The sequence below is a fragment of the Caloenas nicobarica genome, chromosome 1, assembly GCF_036013445.1.
Source record: "Caloenas nicobarica isolate bCalNic1 chromosome 1, bCalNic1.hap1, whole genome shotgun sequence".
Taxonomy (NCBI): Eukaryota; Metazoa; Chordata; class Aves; order Columbiformes; family Columbidae; genus Caloenas; species Caloenas nicobarica.
Genome location: NC_088245.1, coordinates 25,054,400 through 25,066,447, shown reverse-complemented (window position 1 = coordinate 25,066,447; position 12,048 = coordinate 25,054,400). Strand labels below are relative to the sequence as shown.

The window sequence follows — 12,048 nt, the reverse complement described above, 5'->3', positions numbered from 1 at the left end:
GCAATTCAGTGTTTTTAAATTAACATCTATTCCTTTTTTTGTTTGTTTGTTTCACTGGTTATTTCTTTAATTCCATTATTAAAATCACTTTCAACCGAAACATGCCTAAGACATCACTTATCTATTACTAAAAAAAAAAAATCTCTCTTCAAAGACCAATAAACGCAAGATAATACAGCTATCTCAAATCTTGGTCTTTGACTCAATAATACAACAATGCACCAAGTGAAAATAACACTGATTTGTTGTGTGTATCTTACTCCATTTATGCTAAGCCTACAATAGCTTTACAGACATAACTAGTTTGAAAGTAGTTTACACGAAGGCTTAGAAGGAAATTTATTTAAGCGGTATAGATTAAATATGAAATATCAAATAAATATTGTGCTGCTTGTACATAATTGATTTAAAACTGAACAACTTGTGCATACTGAATGGTTAAGGGATTGCCAGAATAAGGACTGAAATGGTGCAATGAGAGCGAAACTGCTCCACTTCCAAGAAATGGGGCACATGCACTCTCACTTGTATTTTGAGAATTATATTATTTAGGAACACATTCCTAAGGTGTGAGCACATTGAAAAAATCTTATGCATATCAAAAGTAAAAAACTTAAGAACTTACTGTCACTTCTGAGGGCGTTATTCAACAGCTGGAAAAGTGGGAAGCTGTCCCAGGAGTCCTGCGGCTGCGCCTCCAGTGCTGAGTCCATATCCACAGAATACAGAGATAAAAACTTCTCTGCATGCTCAGCCAATAATTCTGGCCACCAAGCAAACGCCTGCAAACATGACAAAATGGAATTACTAAACACAAGTCATAAAGCAAATAGATGTGTTGTTATCTATGGCAAAATACATTTGGATATGTTAATTCATGCCCCATCGCATTTGGGGAGGATAAACAGGTCAAGTGAAAAATGTGAAAATATTTTATAAAAGCTTGCATGAAAAATGTAAGACATCAAACTGACTATGCTAGGAAAGATGATATAATCAGAACAAAAATGTAACACAAAAAGTCAAAAAAGGAGTATAAATCCTTGCAACTCTTTTTGCTAGAGAACAGAGTGAATGAAGGCCCTGTCCTTGCAAAATTACTGTATATGCTTCTTTTGATTTCATTCAATTCTAAGGCAATAAGTAATCAGATTAATTTATTTTTCAAATAAATTCTTGTGAATACATTTTGCACTCAGTTGTTAATCAAAGGGGATGGCTTTAATGTGAAATTTAATTCCTTGAACTCTAAGGTGTTTTTTTAATGGATACAGAGCACTTCTTAATTCCTATTTTCGCCTTAAAGATGTCAGTTTCTCCTGAGGAAGGCATCCACAAATGCTATAAATACATCTTAAGAAATTCACTAATGTCTACATTGATTTTCAGTAACTTAACAACATGCCGGAATACACGATTCTGTTTGGTAAAAAAGCTCTTAGGTAACGTCGCTTAAAAGAAGAGAAAAAAATCTGTGAAAAATATTATGTCAGCAAGTAAAGCCAGCACCACCTGGAAGACTGCTTCACATTTTAACTCTTGTACCTTTTTACTGACACTTAAATCTAGGCTTTGAAAGGTCAGTATTGAAGCTGAGTATTGGATCAGAGGGACCTGTATGATCCTGGAGTTAAAGACGAAGTGAGTTTAAGAAATAGGATGAGTATCACATACAGCTGAGAGGGTTTTATTCAGACTTAAAAATATCTGATGGTGAGAAATACCTACACATAACAGACAAGAAAATGTCTTTACTTTCAAACTTATGCCCCTCATTGTGAATATCTCATTTTGAATATTTTTGATTTACCAACATGGGACATATATAGCTCAGTCTATACAAGCGCTGAGTTCCCACACTTTCAAATGTCACAGAAATCCTCACTTGCATTTCTGAAACACGGGTCTCAGGGAATGCAGAAGTATGTACTCATGCCTCAAAGGCATCAAATAAAAGACAAATCCTGAAAAGTGTTCTACAAATATTTTTTGCATCCTGGACTTTCTGATGGCTGCCTGTAATTCTTTTTGACATAGGGTGAATGGAGAAAAGATGACTTGGCAAGAGGTTTTAAATAAATGCTGCACATGCTCTGCTATTACTGGAAAGTACTTTGTGTGTTGCAGTGTCAGGACTGAAGGATGCTGATTGGCATCACAGTGAAAAGGACAGATGAGACTTCAAAAGTTTTGGCAAGAGTTTGAAATGGAGAATTTTTCCTCAAACTGGAAGAAGTTTCTCATTAGTAAATCATGTTTAAATGGGAGCTCATTAAAGGAACACCTTCCTTACCCTAGAAAATAGCTAAATGCAAAGCAATAAAGAAGAACATAAATGTATACAGGCATTGGCAGGTGTCTCTTTTAGGTAAGCAAAACTCTTTCCAGAACTCAAAACAAACAAAGCAAAACCAAAAGCAGTAAACCAGCACATTTTCTTTTCATCTTCTTCATCATGGCAAATGACACTTTGAACCCAGCCAAAATTTCTTCAGACCCTTTATCGAACTATCCAACATTGCGTAGACAACAAGGAACAAGAATAGAAAAACAAATACTACAGCTAAGATACTTATTCAGTCATTATGGATAACAGGAAAACAGGCTACAGGCAATTAGCAATAGGTGACGCACATTCTAAGAGAACAAAAACATTGACCAGATTAAAGGAAGACCGAAGTTCCGATATTCTAGAAAGACACACAAATGTGGCAATGTAACACCAGAAATCATCAAAACAATTTATGCTACACATTCAATGCACAGCTCCAAACTATAAATGGTGAAAAATAATGCTCAGTTCATCTGAAGTCACATACCTCTCTTCCCTTTGGGAATCCCAGAAATTTGGAAGTGTTATGAATTAAAAAAAAACAAAAACAAAAACAAACTAGTATTAAAAAATGTTATATCCTATTTTAGACATTACTGATCCTTTTTGCCATCTGGATCATCAAACACTGAACATTTACTTAACATTATGATGTGAAGTCACCATAGGAATGTATAATTTCATGATCTTGTTCTCAGATATATTTTAATATTGAAATCTTGCATGCTCTAAAAATTTCACTAAAATTGAACATTTATTAAATGAATGAAGGGAAAAGAATCTTAAAATTATCTTTATTGTTTTCAAGCTTTCTCAGATTAGACTGAAAACTTTTGCTGAATGCATTTTTCTGAAGTCACATGCAATATATTTAGCATTCTGAAAAATACCACATCTCTGACTGCAAATAACTAGTACAGAAAGTAATCTTAGACCAGAGATGTTTAATCATGCATGTATCATTTGATCTGTTTCGTCTGTGTCCTTTTCCACAGAAGTCTAATATTCTTACTGTAATACAGGTCCTCAAAAGACAAAGACAAAAATATATACATTTTATTAAGTAATCATTGCAGACTAACACAGTGGCAACCATAGTGTAGAACAGGACCTCCAGGGAATTAATTTCAAATCATCAAAACAGCTGTTTCTTCAGTATAAGATAAAACATCTATAACAAGTTCACACATGACAGATGTAAGCTAGAAACTAGATTCCATAGTGTGATATAAAACCAGATGTTTTGAATGATCATATTTATAACCATATAGACGAAATCATGTTTATCCCTTTGCATATTTTCCTCAAAAATATTTATTGAGTTTTTTGAGGACATATTAAAAACAACTTCCTGAACCTTGGAAAACTGTATTTATTAATTAAATGTTAATAATATATACAATTGTGTGTACCTGGTCAAGTTTATTTTTGTAATTCCTTGATATAAAAGGTGCTATAATTCTAAATATTCTAAATATTATGGTTTCCATATTATGAAGCAAAAGACTTGAGAGTAAGAAACGTGAAATTTTTCTGTATTATTTCTTCTAACTTACAATGCCATTTTAAAAAGTGCAAGTTTAAAAGAAGTAATTTTCCAATCACCAGAAGAGCAGTGTGAATGTGATTATTATATGCATCATTATTTTTACATTAAACCCAAGATCTATACAGTATGATGAAAACTAGCATTCAGTTATATTTTCTTTCTATTTTGAATGAGAGGTGAAAAGTTGGAAGGAACAACTGTATAAGGCTAGAAATGTTTTCCATACCATTTCACCACCTCCAGCACAAATATGTTTTCTCTATTTTATGCTTTTTAATTTTCATTTCTAAACCTAAAGTTCATTCAAGCGAATTCAAGTAGAGTTTTATTTCACTTCACTTTTCATAAGCTTCAAGTCTCTTATTCTTCTGTAAATGTGAACTGCCTTAAACATATGTCAGAAAGTAAAGCTAAAATGTTTCTTGACAGAATTGCTTCACATCAGGGGAGAAAAAATCTAGGAACAAACCATTCTCTACAGCAGATGCATTTATGGCCTCACCTCTGAATGATGTTCTTCATTTTGCTGCAATACTTCAATACAGAGTTCTGCGAGGCGAAGAACCTCTTCCAGTTTTCTAGCAGGTGTTGCTTGGTTCATGGTCTCTATATGAATATAAAATACAAACCAAAATTGCTTTAGTTACAAATGAGATACAATAGTAAGAGAAAACCACGTCGGAAAGGAATGAGGATGGTGCAATGTTACAATTTTCTGAAGTATAAGCAATTTCTCATGTTAAGGACAATCATTTAGGACAAGCAAATGCAGCTGAATGTTGAGATCACTGGAGAGAGAAAATATTTAATTCACAAAAGAATCACTGAACATTATAAACATTATCTGATTTAATATGCAAGAACTAACAGGTGCATCAATGTATTAGATGCTCAACTTCTGCAACAAGCACGTTCTCATTGTCTTCAAGGTCAGATATACAAAGACAGCAGACACTAGAGACCCTTTCTGTTATTGTACTGTCAGTGCAATGCTGTTCTCACTAGATGACTCAATACTGTCACCAGCAGCAGTCAAAAATTCCAAACGTTTTATCTAAACAAGACACTACATTTCAGACAGATTTAAAAATAAGAGATGTACGAAACACAATAATTATTCAAATAACGACTTTCTAATAACTGATTATTCAAATAACTGTTTTTCTACTTGCCGTTCAGCAATAAAAGTGAATTTGCATTCTTTTCACTACGATTGTGAAAAGTAGCGCTATGAAAAAAAGATCTTATAACAGAATTGACACAAGTTTACTAAGAACTCCACTTAAAAGAAAACAAGCTCAAATGCAAAAGTTACAAATGACATGAAGATCACTCATTCTACAGAGGAGACTTTAAAAAGGAAGCGAACAACAAAGGTAAAACACATGTAACTAAAACTCTTACAGGGCAACTAAACTCAGTTTAATTTTCAGTAAAAAAAATCATGGGACTAGATCCTGGGAAGAGTCATGTAAGGTAAGTGAAGAGAACAACTGAATTTTTTCACAATCATAGTTTAACCAGGTAATTTGTCCAACTACTTAACTTGTATCATTAGGAATAGCTTCAGTATTAGCTATCTGAGCTTGTTTACTTAACGAAGCTCTTGTCCCTAAGCATAAACCATGGGATAGAAATGATGTTGTATGCTATAATCATATATAAAGTATGGTCACATTAACCAGGGTTGCAGAGGACTTATGAAGCTGGCAACACAAGATAAGCGAGGGTCTCAGGAATCCTGTTTTCTCCTTTTCTTTGTATATTCATGGATCACATGAATACACATCTCCATTTGCAGAAAATTCTGCTGACATTTATTTCCCACTTTACACATTCATCATGACATAGAACATTAGTAGATTAATTAAAAAACGTACATAATCTCCTTGGTATCAGTAAGAATATCAAACTGCATGCACTAAATATTTTTCACGCTTAACATTTCTGGCCAGTCAAAATAACTTCTCAGACATATTAAAGGGAGGTGACCTTGTCTGGTTCTTCAGCACTAACACACCGATGCATAGTACCTTAATGAAATATACAGCTTTAATGCAATTTTTGAAGAAGCATTGGATTAGAACCCCCAGCAAACATCTACTTAAAGTTGACTACAAAGCCACATTATCTTCATGCAAAAAACAAAGCAGGCAAATCAATTACCGAGGCAACTACAAACAAATTTTCAAAGCTCATTAACACAGACCACATGAGCAGACATATTCAAATAATACGATTTCCAAAACCACAAACTAATGCAAGAAAGAGTTATTGTACAAGCATGGACCAAGCGCACCAGCACACAGAACTACATTCACAATGTCAAGATCATGGTCATTAATACTGTACTGAATTTGCAGATATGATACTGTAGAACATTTACATGAATATAACCAAAACCATACTAATGTATTATGTTGAGTGAGATCAGAAAGGATTGGTCTAGCCCCTATTATTTAGGTTACAGTATAAAAACTGCTATCGGACTCAGACTTAAACAGTGTTTTTTACGCTTATCCTGGAAAAACTACTAGTCTAGTGGTCAGTGTCTTCCCCTCCATGGACACATAGCAAATACTATTCATACAGCTGATACATCACTCTCAGTATCACTGATGTTAATGAGTCTTAGGAAGAAACCAGTGAAATTAATACAGGATATGACTAGCACATCTGACTTCAGCATAAACAAATCATTTTATTACAAATCAGCCTAGTCTTCAAAGACTTTACCACTAATCAAGTAAACAAAACAATTTTATTCATAATTGCATTAATTTCTAATGAAACTAAAGAAGCTGTACACTATTCAAAAATTATATCCTAGAAGGGCTCCTCTAAATTAGTAATAAAGTAATTCTAATAATTATATTGAAAAATAATTATATTGAATCTGATGTTGCATTTTTTCATTGGACCAAGTTCACTTATTTCATACCTGCAATAAGCTCAAGAGAGCCTAAAACTGGCTATTGAACAGACATCATTATCAGTAGGGAGAGCAGGAGAAAGACCCCAGATCAGCTGTGAGATTATCCTGAATCACCAACGTGACAAGATCATGATGAAGAGAAACATGGTCCCAGAGAAGTTTCAGTTCCATTGAGGAATGCGCTGAGGAAATGCAGTTCTGGTCCTCTGTGTTGAAGTGATGAATCTGGTTTTGTTTGTGTGGTTGTTTGCTTGTTTGTTTGCCTGAAAGGCATAATAAGCCTGACAAAATGAAGGATGAAAGAGGGGATCAAACGTGCTTCTACACAGACCTACTTATGATCAGGGATGATGTTGGCATAAAACCAGTTCAGTCATCATAAATTATTTAAGCCAGAAATTGCAAGGATTTCAGTCATTATCGGAGTAATGTTCAGGAATAGTTTTTTCAATAGGATTAGTGTGTTTAGGAGGAAAAGGACGATGAAAACTTTAAATGTCCCTTTGAGGTGAGTATGGCAAGTTTCTGAATGACTTTTTATGGCAGGAGTGGCTAAAAACAACTAAAAATGTGGGACAGATTAGACTCAATGAATTCCAGTTTCAGCTTTGCATTAAATTCCACATGCTATTTACTGTTTACTAGGTTATTCCAAATGATTTACTACTTGCTACTCTTGATGCTTCATATAGCTTTCAATAATATATTGAAAATCATTATTTTCCTATAAGATTTATTGATAAGAAAAGGTGGCAGAGAATTGTACTCACTCTGCATCCATTGACAATTCTCTCTAATTTCGTTGTTGTTCACTTATTCACAGAATAAATCACTACATTGAATTTCATTTGGATGGTATATGCTTCCTTACCTTTCGCCTAAGCTTTCCCTAAAGCTTCCTTTTCCATCTGTAAGCTACCACATCAGCTAGTCTTTTTTCTCTGTAACTAATGGACTTTTTTTTCAAAAATCTAGAAAATATGTGTTATGGGTAATCACCACTTACGTGAGTGTATAAACAAGGGACCACAAAGCAATCTGAGAGAAAAAAACCTAAATATTAACTTTTTTTTTTTAGCAAACAAGTAGTATCTTTGAAATATGAGTACCAATAAACTGTTATCTGGAAGCTTTAGAACCTCCAACACATCTGAGCAAAATACTGTGCTTGCCTTTATAAGTGTAAAAGAATTACAGGGATGGAAATCAGTGCTGTCAGTTTTCATTATAGTCATGATGCCTTTCTCCCCACAATTACCAAGAGTTGTTAAGATGTGTTTACACTGCTCAAACTAACAAGTTGCAGCAGGAGTCAAGTCAGTAAATATGCTGCTTGACATCTTTTAGAAAATAAACACAAAAAGCCATCAATCATCTGTTTTCAGCTTCATATTTTGCCGAAATGAAAAAGCAAGCCAGGCTTTGCAAACAATGTGCACTTTCACAAGTATGCATTATCAGTGAGTCACATAGGTACCAAGAAAATATTGTTAAATGAGCTAAGTTAACTGACTAAAACGCTACTGAAATGAAAAGGTGACTGCTTCACAGACCGATGGAGCCTGGGGCCAGAGGGACTGTCAGATCATCCAGTCTGACCTCCTGCGTCACACAGGTCACAGAACTTCTCTCTGTTCCTCCTTTCTTGAGCCCATCAGTATGTATAAAATCTAACATTGGGATATCTAAACTCTAACTTCTGCTTGCTTTCCAGAAGAGTATTTATCCTTGGAGGTAAATGTACAATTCACCTCTTTTTCTCCCCAGCATGTAAGCTATTGAACACATCTGTTTAATTTCTCATTAGCATTTGCTGAGCACAGGAATGTGCTGATTAAAGAGGTGATTCTCCTCCTCGGGTATGAGTGCAGTGCAGATGGGAGGTACCTGTCTCTGGCCTGCCAGTCTCCCCCCGGCCCCCAGCACAGCATGTATCCCTTACTGGTTTTCCCTGTCTAGTATTTCACCCTTCCTCCTTTTCTTCAAAAAAACATATGCAGGCCAAGACACTCAGGAGAGTCAACCTGTCTCCAGGCCAGAGGGTCTCCCACAGACCAGCAGCAGGGATGCTGGAAAAAAGGCAAGTGTCGTGTGACACTTGGGAACGGCTGCTCCCTTGGATCATCACTTCCCTCCATGGCCAAGGATGCTGAAAAACCAAAATTCACAGACGTGGTGGCTTACAGGTACCTTCACATCCAACAGCTAGATGGGGCTGGAGACTTCTGCAGTGATGCCGCAGCTTAGGATTTGGTCCAGCTCATTTTATGCCAAACTGCAACAGAGCATCCACTTTGTATTTTGATCCTTCAAGTAAGACATCTGGCATTGGTTTTAATTTTCATTAGCACTATTGCTCTTGTTGCAGGCAGCACTCAGCTGTTGTGCTACTTAACTTTAATGCTCCCAGCACTCAAGCCTGGAGAAAGTGCAAGATATCTACTAACAGAGGTGTCTGACCACCAACTAATTCAGTTCTATGCATGTGCCAGAATTAGACCCACATGAGGGCAGATAATGCGATGGCTGTTGGCTCTCAAACTCCTTCCAGGATGTGCTGCACACACAGCAGTGTATGGCCTCGGCGAGTTTTGGAGTTTCTGAAGGAATGTGGCCTGTTTGGATATTGTGCAGAAGGACCTAAATCTGATGTATTTCTTTCCAAATCCAATTGTAGTGCAAGGAGCCTAAATGAGCCACCCTTTATTCTATACCAGCTCTCTCGCCAAGGAATCTGACTGATTTGCTCCAAATAGAAGCCTGGGAGTGAACTTATATTGATGCAGAAGGAAGCCCTGCAGTAAAACAGGCCTAATATAGATACATCATAATTTGAGCTGCATGGAGCCAACTCTACTCTAGTAGGGCCCATTAATTCAGACATTTTGACACATGAAACCAGCAAGATTGCTTCTAGACTTGTATCAAAATCAGTACAAACATCAATAAACTGGAGCTAATACATGTTACTAGACCTGAACTGACTCTGCAGAGTTAATCCGCAACTCGGATAATCCACCCACAGATAATTTCAGTTTGACTGTGGTGGATTTTCTTGCAAATTCTCACAGAATTAATTCTGCGTGAAAAAGTAAGGAGTGGACATCTGGGATGACATCCTATATTCTTCTGATTAAAAAATAAAAAAGATTCTAGCCTTAGATAAATAATGGAATTTGGATGTAATTATGAAGTTGAAACCAGTCTTTCCATAATTGCTTTCTAAGAGTTCAATAGGACTTTATATTCTAGGGACAAATTATTATTTTTTAAAAATTAATTGCCATTATCACCTACATACACAGAGATTGCGATTTGTAGAAAGTTAGAGTTCACACCTCCTAGTCTATAATCTATCATTACATAAAGTGGGTCACGCTATAATGTTTTCGGTTTTTAAAATTTATCATAGCATTCAGTGAAATTACCTTAATGGGACAATCAGTGGCTGGTTGGTGTATTTTATTTTTTTTTTCCAAAAAAGGGAATCTTGGCTCATGGAAAAAAAAATGAAACAACAAATCTGAAAAGGTAAAAGCGAAGAAAAAAGGCAGAGATGAAAAGAAATCTCAATTTTAAATTGCTGATCAAAGGCCCTTAATTTATGATTCTTTGTATTCCAGTTTTGGAAACACAGATACAAGCACTTCTAATTTCTCTTCAAAAGGGGAAAGAACTAGTGTTCTCAGCACTTTCTGTTCCTGTGGAATAAAACTTGGAAGTAACAAACATGACAAACTGAAGGGCTTTACGGGAATGAAGAGACCTAAATAACTAACACACTGTACTGAGAGAAAACTGGCACTTGAAAGTGCAGACTTAGTACTAGGTGTTTTTAAAAAAATCTAATAATTATAAGAGTCTAAATTTTAGGGAGTTACTGAAAGGTGACAACAACAAATCTAACGTTGGCAGGTAAAGAAGAGGGAAAAGTGCTGGTGGCAGTTATTAACTTTAAAACAAATTTTGAAGAAATGACTAATTGAAGACATAAAAAACCCAGGAAACAAATACAATGTAACACAGATTTGCAAAGGTAGGTCACACTAGGCTTGTGTAGTAGCTTTTCTTGATAGGATATTTTCTTATAAAAGAAATTCAGCAGATCTCATCTATTCTGACTTTAATAAAGCATTTGATACTGTGCCTTATGGGAAAACTACCAGTTAAGCTGAAGAAAATGAGGATTAAAAAAGAAACTGTGTGTTGGATAAAGAAGCTGCCTCAAGAGAAAGGAATTAGGCAGCATTGAGAAAGAGCAAAGAAAGGTTTCTTGAGGAATTCCTTGAAGATCCACCTCAGGGCTGAGCTTCCCTAATATTTTCAGCAATGACTTCTGAATAAATATTAGGAGTGCACTGATAATAATGTTGTAAAACACTGGCAATAGACAGCATGGTCAAAATGCAGCAACAAAAATGGTATAATTCCAAAGAACAGGATAGTGAAACAAAATTCAATACTTCAAGAAGGAGGGCAATACATTTTGACATATGAACAGCAATAAACATTTGCCATACACTGGGAACTTGCCAGCTGGAAATGATCAAAACTCCAAAGACTGGGTTGAATTAACTTTTCACAGAATGCCACAAGCATGATATAGACAGAAAGACAAGTGTTCCTTCAATAGTTCAGATAAAGCATTTCTGGTATAATAGTACTAGCAGTACTGCACAAGGCATCTCATGAGGATGACTTTGCGCAGCTCTTGTCACCAGTGCTCAAGAAGGTGGAATTCAAACTTTAGTAGAGAAAGGCTCCTAAGATGATAAAAATGAAGGAGGCTAAAACTCTGAGAGAAGGTGATGAAAGCCTAGGTTGCATGAGTGTAAAACATCACAGGGCAAGGAGGAATTGGAGAGGATGAAATGCTAATGAGTGAGGGAACTATCCTTCATTAGGGATATAGGACAAGGTTAGTATGCTAAAAAGTAGGAACTAATTTGACTGTAAGGTGATTCCTACACTAAGAGAGCAAACAGGACTTGAAATGGCCTTCACATGGGTAAAGCAGTGGGCAGAAAAGGGGAAGAGCAGTGACAACAACTGACTCAGCCCAGGTGTTAAGAGTGGACATGGGTATCTTTACAAAGGATTATCAGGACATGGAACTAACAATCCAGGGGTTCTTTTCCAGACCTCTGCTCCAAAATTGAAACCAGAGATACTTGCCCGTATTATCTACTTTCTGTTTAGTTGCACAACAAACAGAGCCCAAGAAGTTGTTAT

General features: G+C 35.8%; 1 protein-coding gene across 1 annotated transcript in view; it reads right to left on the bottom strand.

Moving 5' to 3' along the window:
* Positions 1–12,048, bottom strand: part of CADPS2 (calcium dependent secretion activator 2) — a 308,472-nt gene that overhangs the window by 65,522 nt on the left and 230,902 nt on the right. The window contains exons 17-18 of the mRNA XM_065627091.1: positions 4,384–4,487; positions 626–782 (exon numbers count right to left, since the gene is read on the bottom strand). Of these exons, the coding sequence (XP_065483163.1) occupies positions 626–782; positions 4,384–4,487 (261 nt within the window). The remainder of the gene's footprint in view (positions 1–625; positions 783–4,383; positions 4,488–12,048) is intronic.